The sequence below is a fragment of the Poeciliopsis prolifica genome, unplaced genomic scaffold (assembly GCF_027474105.1).
Source record: "Poeciliopsis prolifica strain line A6 unplaced genomic scaffold, Auburn_PproV2 SCAFFOLD037, whole genome shotgun sequence".
In the NCBI taxonomy this organism is placed as follows: Eukaryota; Metazoa; Chordata; class Actinopteri; order Cyprinodontiformes; family Poeciliidae; genus Poeciliopsis; species Poeciliopsis prolifica.
In genome coordinates, this window is record NW_026562412.1 from 3,344,064 (window position 1) to 3,365,827 (window position 21,764).

Below are 21,764 nucleotides of genomic sequence, written 5' to 3' on the forward strand. Positions count from 1 at the left end.
TACTTAATAAAGATGAGTGTTTGGAAAAAGGTCATTATTTCACATAATTTATTCTTTAATGTAGATTTCCTTTACAAGAAAAAGTTAATTTCCCCCCAAAAAAACATTAAATGAAGTTTACAGTGTGAAAGGAGAATGTCAGATGAAAATAATAAGATTAATGAGGAAAACATTTCTCTTTATATTTTATTTTACAAAAAACACAGAAAATGCATGAGGTTCAGTTCGACCAATGGTCTGCATCCATTTTACAACATACAAATTATTTTAGGAGGTAGTAATCCACAGTAACTTAAATACGCCAACAATCTTTCTGTATGATGGCGTATTCGTGCCATCATGGCCAGAAAAAGATAAAAAAAAGGAGTAAATTTATGCCAAAAAGCTGAAAATTTTTTTACATGACATCAAAAAGTTTCTAGAAAAACTTGGACATATTTAAATTTCAAAAGCCAAATATGTCCAAATAAACCAAATTATTTTGAAACACTTTTTAAAATCTTTTTAGCATTTTTTTTTACTTTTTAAACTTAGAAATTATTTTTTTCTAAATAATTTCTTAGATTAATCTCAAAATCTCAGGGTTTTTTCTCACATATTTTTGACTTTCGGAGCTCAGAAATGTCCATGTTTTTTTTTCTGGAAAATGTAGTAGATTAATATGAAACTTAATCTAATGCATCTCAGTTTTTTTTTTTTGTTTTAGCAGATTTTCATGTTTTCAAACTCAGAAATTTCCCAGTTTCATTCTGATATTAATCCTAAAATTTCTGAGGTTTGTTTCTCTCAAATTTTTGACTTTTGGAGCTCAGAAATGTCCTTGTTTTTTCCAGAAAATTTCTTAGATTAATCTTACAATTTCTGAGGTTTTTGACGTAAATTTACTCCTCCTTCTATCGGCCTAAATACGACGCTGTGTTTTTTTGTCTTTGCACACATTTTAGAGGGAATCTGTGGGTATTTTTCCAGTTCAGTGCCAGATCTTGATTTCACCTGCCCAGTCACAAGTGGCCGCCGTCGCAGGAAGCACAGGATGCGGTGAAACGCAGATGCATGGCTGACTGTGCGCCTGGATGGCGTGCAAAGCGCGAGTGCTTTGATATTCGTAGAAGTGGGCCGAACCGGTGGAGCTCCCCGAGGCCAAGATGGCTCCATCCAGGGAAAAGCCACAGCGGACGGCATAACCCTCCACCTACAACCACATTCATGTTGCAAAGCATCAAACTTCCATCCAAAGCTGGTTTTAAAATCAGCAAGTTAGAAAAATTATCTTTTTTTAAAAATTATCACAAATATCTTGAGGTAGATTAAATCAGCTTTAAAGTCTGAGCTTCTTTCTGTGATTTGAAGCTTTAGAAGATGGAAATATTTACAATTTAAATAGATCCAACCTACTTATTATATTTCAGCGTTACTGCTTGTTTTAAACTTTTGTGTTTTAACAATGAAAAATATGAAAAGTTTAGCAAGCATTTGTTCTGAAGGACGGAGTATTACGCTAAAATAAAAATGATAAAAATAAAAAAAGTACAAGAAAAAAGTCATAAAATTAGAAGAAGAAAGACAATATTTCAAGAATAAAGTCACAATATTACTTATTCTCATTGTATTATGGCTTTCTTCTTGAAATATTTTGATTATTCTCAAAATATTACTTTATTCTTATAATAATTTTTTTTATAAAGCTAGTATGGCCCTGGATTTTATTTAATGAAAACACAGTAAACGAGGATCGACATGCCACACTTTTCAGAATGCCGCTAGCCTCACAGTCATGCGTTACTTTATGCAGAGCTGTCACCAGGAATCCAACCTGAGGTATTTCCTGACCTTATGTCCATCGAATCGTCGCTTCTTGTTCATTTTGAAGGGCGTCTGTGAGGAGAACAGCGCCACGTAGTTCCCGTTGGTTTGGGCCACAAACGTCTCCTCCACCGGGTGGAGAGCCAAGCTTGGACACGTGTATCGCTCCTGTTGGGAAACATGAGTTCCTCCAGCAGAAATTCAACCCCGAAAACAAACAACTGAAATCCATTTACTCTACAATTCGAAACAATTTGTTCAGATTCAGTAAGTTTAAGCCTGAAACTGCCAGATGAGGCCAAATGTCATTTCATTTTTAGTTCTGCTTACGTGGTAGATCTGGTTAGAGATGTTGGCTGTGCTGCGGTAATCCCAGGCGATCAGCGTCCGGTCGGCGGAGTCCCGGCTGACGCAGTCAGAGCTCGTTATGAAATCCATCCCACTGCGAAGAAACAGGATGTCCAGGGTCTGCTGGACGGCCGCTTTGTAGGTTTTAACCACCTTCAGGTGAAAACACGTGATTAAAATCATGACTAACTAAAAGTATTACTGAAAAATCTTCAGGTATAAAAGCTTAGAGGTGATATTTAAATCAAATCTTTCTGGTGTTTTATTATTGCATAGGTGGGCGGAGTACCAAAAACTGAACTCAGTTAGTAAAGGTAGCAACACTTCAACTTATTTTGACTCCAGTAAAAGTATAAAGGAGCTGTCCAAGAAATTATTCAACGGGAGTAAAAACATATTCGGCAAAATGTTCGGGGTAACTGACCAAATTATCAATCATTTAATATTTAAAAATTATGTCATCAGATGACTCAAAATAAAAAGTTAAGTGGAACTTTTGGTATTTTATGGACCAAAATGACAATAATTTGCATAAGTAACATAAAATAACAATAAAATGTTTCCAAATCAGTTAATTTAAATTAAAAACTTATAAAACTTTAACAAAAACTGCAGCTATGTGTCTGTTTATGGTGAGTTATTGGTGTTTTTGGTTTATGGTGAGTAAATGTAACTAGTAATTTTATAAATATTTAAAATGGTAAATGTTCTAAATGTTCATTAGAATTTAAAGTTTAAATAATATGGGCAAAATGTCTTGTTATAAGTGAAACTATTTGCCAATGAAATGATCGTTTTGTCTTATTTCAAGTGTTCTAAGATGTACTGGAGACTAGATTAACCATTTTTTGTAAGATTTTGTATTTGTGCGGTGTAACATGACCACACACTTCTTCAGTCAGAGCACCAAGTGTTGATCACACAAAGATAGAGTCAAATCTGAGGCCATCTGTCAGACAGCTGAGGCAAAAATTGGGACAAAAGTCACAAACAAAACACTTTGGAGAGACTTAAACTTTTCTGCGTGGTACAACACATATTTAGAACTAATTTAAAAGGGAAATCAGTTCTTCTGGGTGAAAGTTTAGAGATGTTTGTGTCAAATAGATACATGGTAATACAATCATACATCTTCGAAAAACAAAATTGGAGCCTCCCGCACAACCAATAAGAATTCAGTAAGAGGTTTCTGGATGGAAAGTTAACAACAAAACACTTTTGTCTTTTCCAGTAGCCATTGTACACTGACCATCGTCCTCATGAGACTGTTGAGAAAATAGACTATCTTCAGTCAGAGGCTTCTTCAGATTCGCTGCAATATAGACGGCTACAAGAGATCACAATCTTCAATAACTATTCGAAGAATCTGAATTAATGAGCTACAACAACATTTAACTTCCCTTTATCCTTGAGTTTGAATTTGAATACAGCGGTAAAACCAGCTGACCAACAGTGCTGGAGCTCAGCGTGGGTTGCTAGGTAACGGGACGGTGACTTAACATTTTGGAGGTTTTCAAAACAGCTCATTTTCCAGACACTCAGAAAACATGAACTTATTGCCAAGCGATGTGTTTGAGGAAAAATTTCCAAGAGTTGGAAAGAATGAGCAGAAACCCAAAAGAATATCCAAAATGTGAATTTTGCATAATAGGTCCACAAATTTGATCCAAATCAGTTAAACAAAAACAGCAGGGGGGCCTTTTCCTTACTGTGGAAGAATCCTTAATGATTCTGGTTTAACAGATCTTATCTGTCGGAGGCGGCTGCTCTCACTCTACCTGCGCCAGGCTCCTCTTTTGCTCCAGTCAGAGAGGCTTGACGTAACGCAGGAGGACCTCTGGAGTCCAGCCGCCTTCAGACTAAAGGTTGCCTGGCTGAGCCTCTGGGCGGACTGGATTTGATCCGTCGGGGAAGCTTTACTCCACAGAACAGCAGCTGAAGCCTGAAAGCGAGCCGCACCCCGGGCTCTGCAGCTTTACCGTTTTCAGAGAGGACTGCGCCACGCTCTGTTTGCAGCTCATATTGACGCCCGCTGGCAGCAGCATTTCCGCTGGGTTGAACCTAAAATCCCTGCTAAGGGCCGAGTCGGGCTGCTCAAGGAAGAAATTACATGCAAACATGTAGATTCAGAGGAAGTGAGCAGGATTATCATATAAAATAACCCATTAGATTTAATAGAAATGTCAGGTTGCAGCTTCACATGAACAATTTATGGGGATTAAAACGGTTAGTTATACACAGAGTAGCACGACTTCAACGAGGGATGCACCGATACGATAATCTGGACTGATATCTATATTAATATTTCTGTTATGGTTGAAAACTTATATTTACCAATATTATATTTACTATCGTTTCAACACATATGGAAAAGCCCAACTACAAACAAACAAAAATAAATATTAGTTGTTCATTTTAGCCCAGTTTTATTTTTTCAAACCAATGTTATGTTAAAAAATGACTCGTATCGGCTGATACCGATGTTGATTGTTACGATATATCGTACATTAATAACTCACATTTACTTCAGTAACTTTTTTGAAAACATTTGCTTTTAGGAGTATTTTCTCTATGCTGTACTTTGTACTTTTAATTGATTAATTATATTATGAAGTATTTCTACTCTTACTGGAGTAAAATTTATGGATTTTCTATCCACTCAATGAAAAATAAAAATATTTTAACCAGAAATTCACCAGCAGTTGTTGTTAAAGTTTAATACATTTTATGATGAAAGAAACTGATTTGGGGGAAAAAAAACATTCTGCCTGATTTTGTTATTTTATATTCTAGGAATTATCATTTTCATAATTAAAATACCAAAATTCTTATTTAACTTCACATTTTGGTTTGTCTGATGATTTTTAGATATTAAATGGCTGATAATTTGATCAGTTACTTAGTTAAGTAGACTTTTTACAAAGTACTTTTCTACTCTTAACCAGTTCAGTAAAAAATAATTATTTCTTTTATTTTATCTTTTCAAAATTACACTGATCTACAGTACATACAAATCCAACACTACTTTTCTAAAGTGAGACATATTCCAGGCAACAACAAATATGTTATCTTCTGAAATCCAAATAAAATGTGTGCGCTGGTACGATTGTGATAAGAATATGGAAAATTTAAGCGTTGTGAAAACTTTTGCTATGCCTGACGAAGACAAAGGGAGATGAAGGTTTGACCTTGCAGCAGCGGGAGTCCCAGGCTTTCACCGCCGGGCTGTGACCTCCACACAGGAAGACGTCCGAGCTGCCGGGGTGAAGAACCACACACGTCACCTTAAACTGGTTGTCCACTTTCACTGTCAGCTGCCCTGCAAACAATAAAAACCACATTTAAAACCAATTTCTACAACTCAAAATCATAAAATTGAACAAATTAATAGGTAACATAATAGATTTAAAGAGTGGAAACAGTTTGACCCTGATATATATTTATGGCAAGGAAATGCAAGATATGACTGACAAGTTTCGTTTTGAGTTGCAGATTTTAAAAAAAGGTGACCACTGGCAATGTGTTATTTTATTAATTGGTGCTTAAAACTTATTCATTTAGACCAATAAAGTACAGCCGGTGTTTCCATAAGAGGTAGAATATTTAAAAATATGTGTAATGTAATTCTAAAAATGATATTAAGTGGGTTTTCTGAAACAAATGCACTATTTTCTGAATGGTACATTTGAATTGGGATCGAGAGTGTGGAACTCGCTAGAGCTGGATACTAACTACTACTTTTAATCAATTAAGTAAGTATTTTCAAAGTATTTTTATTATGCCGTGAGTAAAATTTCTGGATTGTCTGCCCATCGAATGAAAAACAAACACATTTAACCAAAATATTCACCAGACAAAGACACAATAATTACTTAATGTTGATGAAAAAGCGATAAGTAAGCTCCTATATCTTCCTGAAACATTACTGTTGAGTTAATTTTCTGAAATTTCAAGTGTAACATGATATTTGCATTAGAAACTAGACAAAGATTGATAAGATTTTGTGTTTTTGCAGTGAAGGCAAACGATGTTGGTGTTTTCTCTGTCCAAGTTGATGAAGAAGTTTATTATTTTGAAGAGAAAACCACATGAAAGAAAAAACCTGTTTTGGCTGGAGGCTGTTTTATCTATGTTGACTTAGAAATGTCATGTATAAAATTAAAACAGGAGCACAGAGGAGCTTAAGGATAATTAGTTGTGACAGGGTGGACCAAAAGTGAGTTTTTGTGGAAAACATGAGGCCAGAGTATGAGAATGAACTCAAAATGTTGCTAAGGGCTCAGCGGCTCTTCATTAATTCATCGAACAAGCGAAATAGACCCATTTTAAGCCCTCAACACTCACACACAAAAACACTTTATTATGAAATTCTCCCCACCAAGAGTCTCTCAGTTCATTGTGAACTAGTTTGGTCCAAAATGGGACTCAGCGGATCTGAACCAAAGTTTTAACAGGCTCTTTCATCAGCTCCACACGTCACGCTTAATTGGCTTTCCCGCAGCAAAGATCCCTAACAAAGATTTGAAACTCATGTTTGGAGCGTTTACCTCGTAATAAATGGGGCATCCTCATGTTTTAATTAGGCTAAATTAATTAGCTGTCTCAGGATGACGGATAAGCTAACGCGGCGATCCATTTGGGATAGTCTGTATGTTCAGCTGACATGGCTTTATATGTCCTGACATATGGAGTGACTGCAAGGCCCTCAGGGCAGAGTCACATTAATCCACTGAAGCTCTCGTTGTCAAGCTGTGGCCCCATGGGGACGTTTAATTGCCGGGACATGAGCTCGACGTGTGGCGTGTAAAGTTAGCATACCAAAGGATTATGTAGTCCAGTGGACTCGGTTCGATTGGGGGCCAAAGTTGCAACATTTGTTACATTTTCAGCTGCAGTTTGCTTTCACACTGCAATCTGTCAAACGATCCAAACTAATTGAAAAAGCTGTTCCCCTCCTCGCCTGTGGGGGCGCTTGAGAAAACAAAACAAAAATCTCTGAAGAGGACCAGCGCAACTTTCTTTTTCAGAAAAAGTAAACAAATTCGGATCAAAGGATTTCTCCATTGATGTACATTATTGGTTGGGACATTTCCCATTAGCCGCTAAAGCTAGCGATAATCCTGCAGGCGACCATTACTGTAAGTCTCTGAGTCATGAACCAGATTGTTCTAATGTGGAATGAGCAGGAAACTGTCACAAAAATGGCTGTAGCGTCATTTCTGACTCACTTTCTATAAAATCTGGTTTAAATTAAAGCTCAGAAAATGGTTGATGTTTTAACAGGTGAAACATGTATTTTCTCTGGATATAAATCTACAAATAATTTGGTTTCTGTCAAGACGCAAGAACGCACTAAGCAAATTTCACTTTTATATCGGTCAATAATTGCATTTTACATATTTCCAGCTGTTAAAATTAATTGTTAAAATTTAACAAACCGTGTCTCCTATCCTTTATGAAAGATTTCATCCCAGTTGATGATAACTAATCTAGTTTTTGTCTTTAATGAAGGTTTAAAAATTACACAGTGCCAAAGCAAAGAGAAAATAAACTTATAAAGAGGATAAAAACAACTTTAAACCCTTTATAACCTGCTTTTTCTCGCTCTCTGTGTCGGCTGTACTCTACAAGCGGACCTGTTGCCATGGCTACCCACTACACCTACAATTACCTGCAGAGCAAAAACACATTTTTCTTGATGACAAAATGCCCCAGAAGTTACTGCAATAAACGACAATATTGTTGTTTTGAGACCATTTCTAAGTAATCAAATGGTAATGGCATCATCATTTATCAATACATTTTACATTCTAAAACATTTTAAATATCCAAAATAAATAAACCAAACAACAGAAACAACTAATAAAAGGAATCAGGAAGTCCGTAAACAAAATTGCCCTTCAAAATAAGAGTTAGTGGAGACCAAAGCACCAAACTGAAGACTTTTGTCATCCAGTTTTCGGTAGAAAAAGAGACAGAAAAGAGAAAAAAACGATAAATCATGCAGATGGAAATGATTATGTTTGTTTTACTTTATCATACAATTAATTGATTTATTGCTTATTTTGACTGGCTTGTTTTATTTTAAACCTAGAAATGTTCTTCATGTGACTTATAGCGTTTCTCTTCACTGTTCAAAATGGGAAAGACTCGCCGAATCATGGCTACAACAAAACTTGCCCACATCTGCGTCCAGAGCAATAATTGATAAGAGAACCATAGCAATCATTTAATATAAAGATTATCTCAATGCTTGCAGCAAACATGCCAATAATTGTGGCGGGAAAGACTCCAAAAGACACGAAGCATCTAAAACACACGAAGGGATTTTAAGGATGTTGCTCATTTTCCGTGTTTTCGATTACGATGAAGTTTGAAGTGTCAGCGACTTCATTTCAGCCCTTTCACATTAAAATGCCATGAAGGAACCGGGCTGCGTTCCCAACTCCCACATTAATATGCAACGAAATTGAATTCCCTTCATCTGGCGCTGCCATAGGAACGCGGCCTTATTGCCCTTTCCAGGAAGCACTCGCTTCTCTCGCTCCTGGAAACAATAGACTTATAATTAATTTCTAATATGAATGAATAATAGTAGTAGTGGGAGGAATGAAAAAATGCTATAAGAGAAAAAGGCTTTCATAGGATTCTGCATGAGAGGTTTTTGGACGTGTGGCATTCCTTTAGCTGTTCCTTTTGAAGCCGCTTTGACAGCGGCGATCAAATAAGCATTTGTCTGTTTATGGTTGTGAATAGTGACGTCCCAGTGTAAGGTCATGGTCGCTGCCCCCGTGGTGATGTATCCATTATTGATTCCCTTCCTGGAGCTGCCTGCGTGTTTAATGGGCTGGCCGAGCTATTATCCGTAGGCTTTATTGACAGAATCGACAGACGCTGGGAGAGAGGAAGTGCAGCCATGTGCTGACCCTAAAGATGCAGACATTATGGTGGCTTTATTTTTTATTTTTTGTTTCCTCTGTAAGCTTGAAAAATAAATCACAGTTTGTAAAAGTTTGATCTCTGATTGATTTGGAGAGAAGTGGACTGTTTATTTTTTTAGCTGCTGAACTGATGTTACCCACCATCATCATGTCCTCTGTTGTTAGAATAAATACAGTGAACTTGAGTGATGTAAACCTACTGAACAAAGAAAGATTACACATTAAAACTCAAGAAATATCTACAAAAATTAAAAACTGCATGGATTTTCTGCCGTTCTCCTGAACAAAACATTTCACCAGTTCTCATTCATTCTTTTATTCCTACAGATTAAACAGTGAGAGAAATAAAGGAGGCATAAAATGGATGAATACTCACATGTTCTTAATGCAGAAAGTGCCGACCTTTGTCGGCCTTTGTGTGGAGCCCAGCACACGTTTAATCGTGTGCTGGGCTCCACACGATTAAACGAAAGAGACTTAAAGGCACTTAAAACGAATGGAGGGCACAAATTGGAGCCAATTGATTTCTTGTACGGTTCTGCAGCTTTAGCAGAGCTGCATTTTAAGAGAAGTACGCCACATTTCTTTCACTGCACTTAAAAAAGCCTTTAACATTTGACAATGTACCCCAACTTCAAATGATTTTCTCAGATTTTCTTTCAGCATGGGCTTCAGAGCCAGAGTGAGAGAAGCTGTTCTGCAACTCAAGAGAATGATATTCACGTCCCATGCAAATTACAAGACAAACTGTTGAGAAGCAACACAAGGACTGCAGGAGGTACAGCTGCCAATGTGCTTTGTTGTCCCAAAACGCCAGCAGTGTGGTTGGAAAGTGTTTAATAAAAGCCGCCAAGAAACAGGATTTTTGTTAAGTCAAAACAAACTGGAGAAATATACACAGGGCTGTGAAAACATGGCTTTACTCACTGACAGGTTTTTCTTTCTTTTTCCTGTTTATGTCGAAGCTAATTGTTTCACGACACAAAACACAAAATGCTAAAATCTGACGGTGTCGTGACATGGTGGACTTATTTTATGATGTAGTTAAGTTTGTTGCATGTAGAGTTGCAGCCGCTCGCTTCTGAGTTTCTCATTTGTAGTTTCTGTTTTGTTTTGGTCAGTATGTTTGGAGTTTCAGTCTCCTTCCTGCTGATATTCCAACACAAAAATAATGCAACACAAAGCAGTTTTCAAATGGTAATTTAAACATTTTGCTCATAATGTAGTTTGTGAAGTGCAGCTGGAAAGCTGCAATACTTGGTCACAATGTTAGGACATCCTATTGGTTGGCATTTGCAAAGCAGCCAATCCAAGAGCACCATTCATTTATTTTCTTTACTGACGACTGGCTCCAGTGTTGGTACCAAATGCATATGAAGGTATATTTTGTGTTTAATAGGCAGCTATAAACAATTTTAGAGGCTGTGTCAAACGTTTTTATTTTAGCTATTACAAAGTGTTTATGATGACATAATCTGTGCATCCCCAGATTGGGATTATACCACTTTAGAAGAAGAAAGTAAACTCTCTCTTATTATTCTGGTATTTAGAAAATATTTATATACCAGTGGTGAGCTCATGTCTCCTCATCAGCTAAAAGCTGAGAGTTATTTTTCGGTGTTGTTGTTAAGGGATTTTGCTAACTTTGAAGACATTTATGACACTTTGCATCCACAAAATTACAGATAAGTCCTAAAGCATTAGTTTACTTGGCTGTTTTGCAAACGTTCAGTTGAATAAAGTTCAACATCTGTGTTGAAGTTTTGGTTATCGACCATTAAAAAGTCTTCCAGCAGTTAGGCGGTTATATTCATGCTCTTATTTTGAAGACTATTTACAATGCAGCAGTTCCATTTCCTGTCTTCATGTTCCAAAAACTTTATTTAAAACAAAAAATACAGAGGAACAAAACATGAATACACTATCTAAGGGAATCGTGGATCATTTTGACATAATTATAATGTCAAAGTTAAATTGGTGCTCGGGGGTTGTAGTCTTTATAATCAATACCTGTTGACATTTTTCAAAGCCTAATAAAGACCCAAAAATAAATCCAGTGTTTCATTTAAAGCGAGAAGTGGTGCGACTCACCTGTCTCCACATCAGTGATCACAGCCGTGTTGTCGAATGAGCCGGTGAGGAGCTGTCGCCCACAGGGGGTCCAGCAGGCGTCACGCACGGCTCCCGAGTGGCAGGTGTAAAGCCTGAGGCATCGTCCACTTTCTGCTCCATCCCACACCTGTCAGACATGGACACGGGCCAAAGTCACAAATAAACCCACACTCCTCCAGCAAAATCCACTGGAGGAGTGTTTCTACTTTCTACTTTAAAAATGATGGAAAACGTCACGTTATCTGCGCTTGAGAAAAAACATTCACCTTTCAAAAATCAGCAGGCACTTATTAAAGAAAAGAAAATCCAATTTCTTTAGCTAATTTGATTTTCAAAGCAGAACTCATCAAAGGGAGATATATCCTCCAAACTTTGAATGAACTGTAACAAACATGGTTCACATAGACGTGAAGCAGAATTAAAACAGCACATTTGATATTTAATTTGTGCTTTGTTGCAAACTTCAGTAAAAAATGAGCCGGTAACCAGTCCTCAATCCAACATTTTATATCATAAATATGCATAACACAGCTACTAACATCAAGGTATGCCACAGCTAAATTTACATTTTTGACAGGAGGTTTCACTTGGTGGTTGCCTGCACCAGGAGCGCCAAGTTTCCATTTTTGGCCATATATCAATATCAGAAATGTTCTTAAAGGGCAGATTGTCCTTGAATGTACTGATAAAACCCATTTAGAAACAGTAAAAATATTAATAAAGAGCTGTCTGTGAATTAAATAAGTACTTTTTTTTACATTAATGGGATTGTTTTGTGATTTTTTTTTTTTTTTTTTTGCAAAATGACAGATTTTGTGAAGCTAATCTACAAATATTTTCCAGGTATTTCACAATATCTAATTTTTGTTACTTTCCTTATTGATCACGGACTATAATTTGACATGAAGTAAGACTGAAGCAGCATTTTAGTAGAAGTAAGAAATACTGCCACCTGCAGGTGGAAGTTAGCATCACTTGAACCCAATGTTTTTGCAAATTTTCTGCAAAAATTGTCAAACTCACAGTTAGTGTGTTTTGCTTTTGGGTGAATACAAACCAAAAATCTAAAAATCTGGATCAACTGATTGACGTCATTTGGCATCTGGAGACGAGGGGCCGCATAAAAAGCTGTAGCGGCCAGATTTGGCCCCTGGGCCTTGAGTTTGACACACGTAATCTGCCATGTATCCGACATGAACCTACTTTTTTGGTTTAAAATTAAAAAAGTTTCTTTTAATATTTACAATGAACTAAATTTTGTATTTATAATATTCTAAATTTACAGGATGAAATGTATGAATGTGTACAATGAAACTGTTCATTATTACTGAGTTACATAATGAAATAAACATTTTGATGATATTCAAACATATTTCTTACAGAAATCAGATCTAAATGTAATTTTGCTAATTATCAAACCAAATTAATTTACTCAGGGAAATGAATAAGTATAATCTTTATACCTGAGGTTTCTTATTTAGGTTTTAAAAAAGAAACACTTTCCTAATTAATTTCCTAATTAATCCCATTAAATTCTTTTGAGTGGTTGTAAAATCAGGTGTAATGGATTCCTGTTGTTTCTCTGAAAACAGGAGAGAAAAGCAAGCAGCTGCTTTCTGTAGTTATAGCAGTAAAACCTGAAGCTTTGCTGCTTCGAAAGATGAAAATAACACACATCAATAAGGCTGCGTTCACACTGCAGCCCAAACTGACCCAATTCCGATTTTTTGTCAAATCAGATTTTTGGGGCATTTCCAAATGTGCGACTTGTATGCGAACATCTCCCATATGCGCAGTAGGGGGCGCAATAACGTCACACACAGAGAGCATGCTCAGTGAGGAAGTAAACATGAATGCTAACGATGGAGCATCGCTAACAATTTTGGGGGACATTAACAACTAAATCCTCATTACGCCATTATTGCGGTTTTTCTTCACTATCGCGCGTATCAGGGACGTTTGTCGAGTATAGATGACGTTCAGGTCAGATGATGCGACCAGATTTATATCAAATAGATCAGATATGTATCAGATTTCCAAGTGGTCTGGGTCCGATTGCAAAAATAATCCAACTTTTGTTGTTCAGACTGTCATGAGGAGATAAGATACAGTTTGCATTACCACTAAAGTAAATAACTGAATAAGAAATCGGGGTCACTTGGGGCTGCAGTGTGAACGCAGCATCAATACAGGAGGTGTTAATCATTTGCTGTCACTTTTGAAATGGGTCATCTGGTGAACATGTGTTTTGAAATCCAACGGGTGGTCCAGTCCGGAGGTGAGGCTCTGAGTTAATGACGGGAATATTTTTTACCAGCCAGCAGAGAAACTTTGAACATCCGCCTGAGATGGCTGATCACTCTCTGCCTCGCTCCGCGCTTCATTATTTAGCAGCATATGAAACACTGGGAGAAGAGCTGCACCACTGCTGCTCCCACAGGAGACAGGAGAGACGGGTGGATCAGGGAGACGGACATTTTAATCCAGCAAGTGAAACAAGCAGAATCCCAGAAAGTAACAGAGATGGGAGGAGAGTTGTACTTTTAAATCCAGCGTGTTAGATCTGGGAGTGATCCGACTATTAGGGAAGCTGCTGTTCATTCAGCGGTTCTCTCTCTCTGTGTGTGTGTGTGTGTGTGTGTGTGTGTGTGGGTGTGTGTGTGTGTGTGTGTGATGTTTGGCTTAGAGAAACACTGCCATCTCTAGGCAGCAGGTGAAGCTGAGAAGATATAGAGCATGTTTTTCATATGGGGGAATCTGAACGTTTCTGTCAGATGAGATAAGAAAGTAAAATTATATCCAAGTCAAGTAGATAAAGTTACGATGCAGAATTAGTGATTCCTAAGAAAATAAAAATAATTAAATTACAAGAAAGAAGTCGTACGAGAATAAAGTATTACTGGAATAAACTCAAGAGAATTACAACTTTACTCTCAAAATTATGAGCATTTTCATCTTGTTTTGACTTTTTTCTCATGTTGTTTCGTTTTTATTCTCATGACTACTTTATTCTCATTGTATTATGACATTTTTCTTGTATTCTTTCAATTTTATGTGTGTAATTTTATGACTATATTCTTATATTATTTCAACTTTATTCTCATATCATGATTTTATCACGTTATGACATTTTTCCGATTATTATTTAACTTCATTCTCATAATATTATTCTCAAATTATTACAGCTTTTTATTCTCATAATGTTATGACCTTCTAATATTCTGATTTTATTCTTGTAAAATCAGAATATTTATTTTTATTATATTATATATATATTTTTTTAGTATTGCCTAATACTCCAGTGTGTAAAGTAGTTACACATTGAATTAGTTTTACGTCAGACTATGCATGATCTGGGACTCCCTGACAGAAAAGATCCATTTATTCTGTTTACAAGACAACGGACACTTGAACGTTTCAGAACCCGTTCTCAAACGGTGCCAGAGAAAACATTCGGTGGTTTCATGTAAATGTGGAGTATAAACACAACAAAACTCTTCCAATTTCACCAGAAATTGTAGTTGTATAAACAGGGTCTAAGAGAGAGCGGGAGGAGAAGTTTTGAGTACAAGCGTTACAAGTTTTGAGAAGAAAGACATGAAGTCCTGCTTTCAAAATGAAAACAAAAGTATTAAAAATTTTGAGAACAAAAGGCATAAAATCTTATTTTCAGACTGAAAATGTGTGCTCTTGGATTATGGCAGGAAAATTCCTCCATACGCAAAAGGCTCCCGAGCCGAACACTGGACACCAAAATAGCATAACAAAAGTTTGCGGTGAAAATTTGATCAATAACCAAAAACAATCAGAGACTCATCCGGTTTGTTTAATTGGCTCCTTGGGGCTTCCTTCCTTAACGACCCCCTGATAATTAAAACTAAATTGGTAATGCAGTTATCAGCCTACACCTGCAGTAGCCATGGCAACAACAGATGAGAATAAAAAATAAAACTGACAGAGAGGAGGGAGGAAGCATGAAGGATGTCAGCAGCACAGAGAGGACAGTGAAGATTTTATTGATTACATCCCGGCGCTCTATTCTCTTCCCGAAGAATGGAAAACAAAGGCTGGAGTCGGAGCGGTAATAGAGAGAGCGCATCCCGGATGTCAATGAGGGAACAATAATGCGTGACATGATGGCATAAATCAGCAGAATAAACACTCCTGCATAAGAAGTTTGAATTTATCATGATTACCTGCAATTTTCAGCCTTATTGTGGAGAGCTGCTAAATAACTGTCAACCCTGAAAACATTCTTCAGCCCTGAATGCTGAATTAGTGTTTTAAAAGGAAATTTAAATGAGCCTATTCTGTAAAAATTACTAAAAATAAAAACACTTGCTAATGAATGACTACAGAAATGTTTTGATTCAATCAAATCAGCTCCCAAGATGTGACTTTTGTTGGTATTCTTTGAACTTTATTGTGTTTAAGGCTTCTTTATTATTATTACTCTTTATTCTTGCACTTATTAAAAAAAATTAAGGATCATCACAAAATATTTTATGTTTTTACTCTTTAAACCAAACTCTTTGTCACATGAGCCCAACACATATGATTTTTAAAAACTAAACATCACACGAAAAAAATGATGGTTTTTCAACTCTCTTCATTTTAGAAGTGAATGTATTTCACAAAATTGTCATGGAAGAACTTTTTCTCACATGACATCACCAACAGGATGTTACTACTGGTGGAAACGACAAAGAAGATGACAGGAAGTGGCTGGAGGAAGATGGAGCCGGATGTTTTCAATGACTAGCAGCATAAATAAGCTAATTCACATAAAATGTTAATTGAGTTTCTTTTTTATTGGAAACACTGAAATAGCAAAATTGTGTTTTTGGGAACATTTTTTAGAAATAATGTTTTGCGATCATCTGCAATGGAGACGCCAATTTTGGTTAGATTTTGTGTTTTTGCAGATAACACTGCAAAAACACAAAATCTAACCAAGTAATTTTGATGTAGTTTCTAGTGCAATTATATTAGTACACTTAAAGTAAGGTGAAACTAACTTACAAGTAACTTTTCAGCAAAATAAAGGAGCTTGTTTTCAGTCAATAATTCCTTAATATTGGTGATTATTCACATATAATTTCACTAATAAAAAGCTTTTTCCTCATGATAGGGATGCACTGATATGCACATTTGGACCTTTTATTGATATTCAACGTTAACATTGCTGTTGTTACAGATATTTACCAATATTATATATATTTCACTACCATTTCAACACATTTAGCGAAAAAAATACCTGAAAACAAACAGCAACAAGCTAACAATAAATATTGGTTGTTCATATGGGCCCAGTTTTATACTAATATGTGTGAACATCCTCAATATTTCAGCAAAAAACAGGAACCACAAGAGATTTCTGGAAAAAATAAGCATGCTAACCTCCTATTTTAGTCTTCATTCAGTACATTCATAATGCAATAGAGAAGAGCAGCTAATTATTGCACAGAAACGAGTGTTTCCCTCCATCCATCCTCTGCCAGTCTCCACCATCTGCTGCAAGCGGCTCCCTCTCCAGGTGCCAGGCTCGGTGCTAGTGCCATATCTCCTCCACTTGTATGATTATGCAAATTGAATCATTCATATTTAAATTATTAATTAGTCGGAGTTCTCAGAGGATGTTAGCGCGGCGCGTGATTTCACAGACACTGGCAGAGAAATGTTTGGGCGCTGGCAGGCAGATAGATGCATTGCTTGACCTTTACAATTGTGCGAAGAGGGATTGTTTTCCAGGTGTGAAATAATGAAAAGGAGAGGGGGGGAGACGGAGAGACAAAGAAGAAACGAAAAGGGGGAGAGAGGCAGGAAAATCTCGTGGGTTCTGACACACATTCAGCTGACAGTGACGGAGATAATTCTGAAACGACGGGTTGTTGGGGTGAATGGATGCAGCAGAGCAGGTATCGGGTTTCAGGCTGAGCATGCTCTGATAGGTGAGTCTTTTAACCAAGTAAATAATAACCGACATTACTCTGACAAGAAAGGACTTCAGGATGCACTTATTAAATATTTTAGTCTAATTTCTAATGTAAACATGTCTCTACACTTAAAATAAGACAAGTAACTTTTCAACAAGGAATTGTTTGCACAGCCATTGTTTGAAAATGGCTGTGCAAACAAGCTTTTACATGATGGATGTAAAAGCTTGTTTTACATCAATAATTTCTTGATGTTAATAAAAAATACTAGTTCTATTGGTAGATTATTTTACATAAAACATTTTGTGTTTCCTGCCTCCCAGCAGTCAATGCGGAGCCTATTCTTTTATTATGTCTGTGGGTTGAGCGTTTAAAGCCGCTTCTCAGCCTACATTTCCCAGAATGCAGTGTGGTTCTGGATCAGAGTTCAGTGAATATTCTTTAATACAGTGGACCAACCCTGGTCCTCAGGAACCGCTGTCCTGCATGTTTTTGATGAGTCTGGACTCCAACACAACTGAATCATATGACTGCATTTCCTTCTTTGCATTCCTGCAATTTCAGCAAAAGCTGATTAATCACCTGTTCATTTAACCCAGGTGTGCAGCAGCTGGGAAACACCTAAAATATACAGGACAATGGGCCCTGAGGACCAGGGTTGGGGACTACAGCTTTAATATATTGAATATTGAATATTCTATATATTGTTATATATATAGCAATATATTATAGTCGACATAATCATGGTTAAATCTGCTGACTCACTGATTTTAAGCCACAAACAAAACAAAATAAACATTATAAAAGAAGCAAAACAAATTATTGTAAAATTGAGTGGAAAGAAAAACTGCAGTAGAACCCAGGATAACAGCAGCCTTGAGAAGATTGTGAGTTGTGGACAGATTCTAATCTGTTACTCAATATATGTTACTCAAGTTCAGAGATGAAAGTAATGTGTGTATTTCAAGAAAAGGATGAGAGACACAAGAACCAACTACCCAGAAGAGCAGAAGGTCCTTTTTAAGGTGACTCAGTGTAATTCCTTATAATAAAAAACAAATTAGGATAGATCTGTGGGCTATGCAAAACATTTTTATTTTATTTTTTGCACAAAAACATAAATAATGAGATTGTAGTTCTACCTCTTTTCAGCTAGTTTAGTGCCTCTGTCACTTTAAATCCAAATAAGCTGCTGCTGGCCACGCCCCCAACTCATCATTTAAACTCACAAGTGAAAATGGCTGTGCAAACATACAACCGTAGATCTTTGAAAAGCAGAAATGGAGCCTCCTGCACAACCAACAAGAATGCAGCAACTGGTTTCTGGTTGGTAAGTCAACAACTAAACACTTTCTGTCTTTTCCAGCAGCCACTCTGCAGCGCATGCAGCAGAAAAACCAGCTGACCAAATGTGCAGGAGGTCTGCCTGGGTTGCTAGGTAACACACTCTGACTGGGTTGCTAGGGGTTACTTAGCAGCTGGGGTTGCTAAGTAACGGTGCAGTGGACTGTGACCAAACCTTCAGGAGGTTTTTGAAATTTTTCAGACACCAAAAAACATTAATTTATTGCCAAAACACAGCAGGCTGTTTGTTTTAATAGCCTGGACTTGCATTAACAATCCTGTAATATTAAAGTTTTGTAATAAACTGAATTTTGGGTTTTCTTTACCTGTAAGTCATGGTTAAAATAAATATATAATTCTGTGTTTAATAAATGGTTTTTATTTCCAATTTTTCTCAACTAAGACTAATGATACTTAATAATAAAATTACTGAGTTAAAGTAACAATTCTAGCATTATAAAAGTTAATTTGTCACTCCCCAAAAAATGGAAATAAATACAAAGTGTGGAAAATAAAAATGTTGCTCAGGCTGAAGCAGGCCTACAAAATGCATCATAATTTAAATTCCAGTAAATAACATTCAGCTTTGAAGGCTGTTTAAATAACAGAGGCCCGTCCGGTGGGTTCTGGTTAAAGGTTTGGTTTTTCATGGCCATCCATCCTAAATGTCATCAATTCAGCAGTATGTGGGGGCTGGTATTACCTTAAAGGTCTTGTCCATGGAGGCGGACAGCAGCAGGTGGCTAATGTGAGGCACGGGGCACCACTGCGCCGTGTTGACTGCCCCCTGGTGGCCTTCCAGGCTCATCAAAAGCTTCCTGGGCGTCCCGGATGATTTGAGTTTTTCACTAAGGTAAGGCTTCACTTTCGGTGAAACATCTGAGAGAACTGGACCTTTTCTGGTTGGATTCTCTAAACTTTGTTGTGGGTGATTCTCAGGGCGTTTTGTTTCCTCTGATTGTCTCTGTCTCTTTGGGATGTACGGTCTGACACCAGGGAGGGAAGATGGCCGCCTTTTAGCGGGATTTGAACCATCACTTTTTGAGAAAGTGAGACAAGCAGATCTGTCTTTAAAATGTTTCCCTTCGTTTCCACTACGGTATTCCCTGTCCCAGTGCTGCATCTTTGGGTTAACATACAACAAAGAAGAGCTACTTTGTCCTAAAACTGTTTCTGAAGCTGCAGGTCTGGGCTTTAAACGAACACTATTAAATCCGGACGGGTCTGATCGTTCTTCCTCCTTCTGATCGCAGGACTCATCCTCATCCTCTGAATCATCATAGGCCACCAATGAAGACATCTTCACCTGACACTGAAAATAAGGAAACAAATAGAAGTGTCATTAATTCACCTATGGTCCAAATGCGGCATCTAGTGGCCAATTCAATACATACAATTACAGCAACAAACAGATAAAATCAGAAAAAGAAACAAGAAAATGTTTAATTTATTAATTTAAACATACAGAGGTTTTAGTATTTTGAGGTATTTTTTAATTATAACATATATACTAAAGTGGACGGCTTTGTTGCCAACGAATAAAGATAAAAAATAAATAAAATAAATGACCTTCAATGCAGCAGCATAATCTCACACTAAAGTCAAAATTTTTTATTTCATAAATTTATTCAGCAGGCGTGTCATAATAACAAATTTAACTGGACAATATATTGCCCCAGAAGTTACTGGGATAATATTGTTGTTTTGAGACAATGTTCAAGTAACATAATGCTAGTGGCATAATAATGCAAGAACACATTATTAAATATCAATAAACTTTAAATTCCATTGAAAATTTAACCCTCTAACCAGAAGACATTTAAAATTTTCAAAATAAACAAACAAAACGACAAATAAAATGAATTATGAAGTGTTTGTAAACAAAACTATCCTTAAAATAAAAGAGTAGATGTAACCAAAGCGCCAGACTAAGGAGTTTTGTCATCCAGTTTTGGGTAGAAAGAAATCACGCATATGAAAATTATTGTGTTTGTTTTAAATTATCATGCAATTCATTGAATTATTGTTTACAGCAGCAGGCCTGGGAATAATCAGCTTTAGCAAAAACCAATTTTGACCCAATTTTTGGTGCAGTTAAAAATCTCTACAACAATAAATGTAACTGAGGAATTTACTTTAAATATGCCTGATTTTTCTACATCAAAGGTTTGGTTTTTCATGGCCATCCATCCTAAATGTCATCAATTCAGCAGTAAGTGGGGGCTGTTATAAACCTTTCACAATGAATCCAGTACTTACTGTTTCTAAATTTTATTAGATTTCCTTAAAATATTACATGATGCAACAGTTCAAGTATAACAATACAAGAATTTCACAAAACTTACAGATAATATTTATATTAAATTTATATTTGTTGACACCCCACCTAACTATGATGCTCCAAAATAAAATAAAGTTCAGCCACTTTACGGTTGTTTTTCCACTTCAGTATACATTTGAAAAGCTGGAGTCAGATTTAAAGGGACATGGGTGAAGCTCAGAACGGATGCACGCCACACTTCTCAGATTTTTATTTTTATTTTTATTGTAAGATAAATGTTTAAAAACCCGTTTCATTTCATGTTGCAGTTGATGATCAAATATTTTCTCACTGCTAATAACAACCAAACCAGTTTTTTTGCTGTATGTGTGGTCATTTTCCCCCAGACATGTTTGCTAATAATCAATGAAAATATCACATTTGCTTGTAGGTGCATATTTCTGTTGGTTTGTGCCATAAATCCCAATAAAATTAAATTAATTTAAGTTGGCAGCTGAAAGGTGACATATACATACATTTAGTATAAATAGATTTGGAACTGTGTGTATGTTATATACAACAGCAATGTCTGTCTCAACGCTTTTCATGTTTATTAGCCAGCAGCTAGCAGATATAGCTAACGTTCATGGTTGTCCTTTCTGGTTTATGAGCTAAAGATTACAAAATAAAAACAGATTAATAATTAATGACTTCATTGTTGTACCTGAACTTTGGAGAAGTCCTTGATTTCTCTCCGTAGTGTTTACGTTAGTTTGTTTTGTTCCACATCCCGCAAAATAATGTCAGTGAGAGCATTTCAGAATAAAAGCATCGCTTAATTTTGTTCCAATAGGGAAAGCGCTGTTATACGTTTAAAAGCTTTTATTTTGAAACCAGTGGATAGGAACCAGATACAGGCACTTCCTGCTCATTAAAGTCATAATTTCTGAAATATCTTCAGTATTTTTTGTTATGAACGAAATGGCGTGGATCTTTTATGTTCTCCTGATAACATTTATA

At 36.5% G+C, this 21,764-nt stretch overlaps 1 protein-coding gene across 1 annotated transcript; it reads right to left on the reverse strand.

Moving 5' to 3' along the window:
- Positions 1–31: 31 nt before the first annotated feature.
- On the reverse strand, positions 32–21,561 carry wdr25 (WD repeat domain 25). The gene is made up of 7 exons (XM_055053282.1): positions 21,469–21,561; positions 19,188–19,796; positions 11,184–11,331; positions 5,340–5,470; positions 2,134–2,304; positions 1,831–1,971; positions 32–1,192 (listed from the first exon to the last, which is right to left on the reverse strand). Exons 2-7 carry the CDS (start codon positions 19,782–19,784, stop codon positions 971–973), a joined length of 1,410 nt encoding a protein of 469 aa, XP_054909257.1. The 5' UTR covers positions 19,785–19,796; positions 21,469–21,561; the 3' UTR covers positions 32–970.
- Positions 21,562–21,764: the final 203 nt, after the last annotated feature.

Excerpts from the sequence above, each read along its gene's own strand:
- wdr25 (XM_055053282.1), bottom strand. The coding sequence starts at position 19,784 with ATGTCTTCATTGGTGGCCTATGATGATTCAGAGGATGAGGATGAGTCC. Across the intron at positions 5,471-11,183 it reads GATCACTGATGTGGAGACAG|GGCAGCTGACAGTGAAAGTG; the intron begins GTGAGTCGCACC and ends TATTGTTTGCAG. Across the intron at positions 1,193-1,830 it reads GACGATTCGATGGACATAAG|GTGGAGGGTTATGCCGTCCG; the intron begins GTCAGGAAATAC and ends ATGTGGTTGTAG.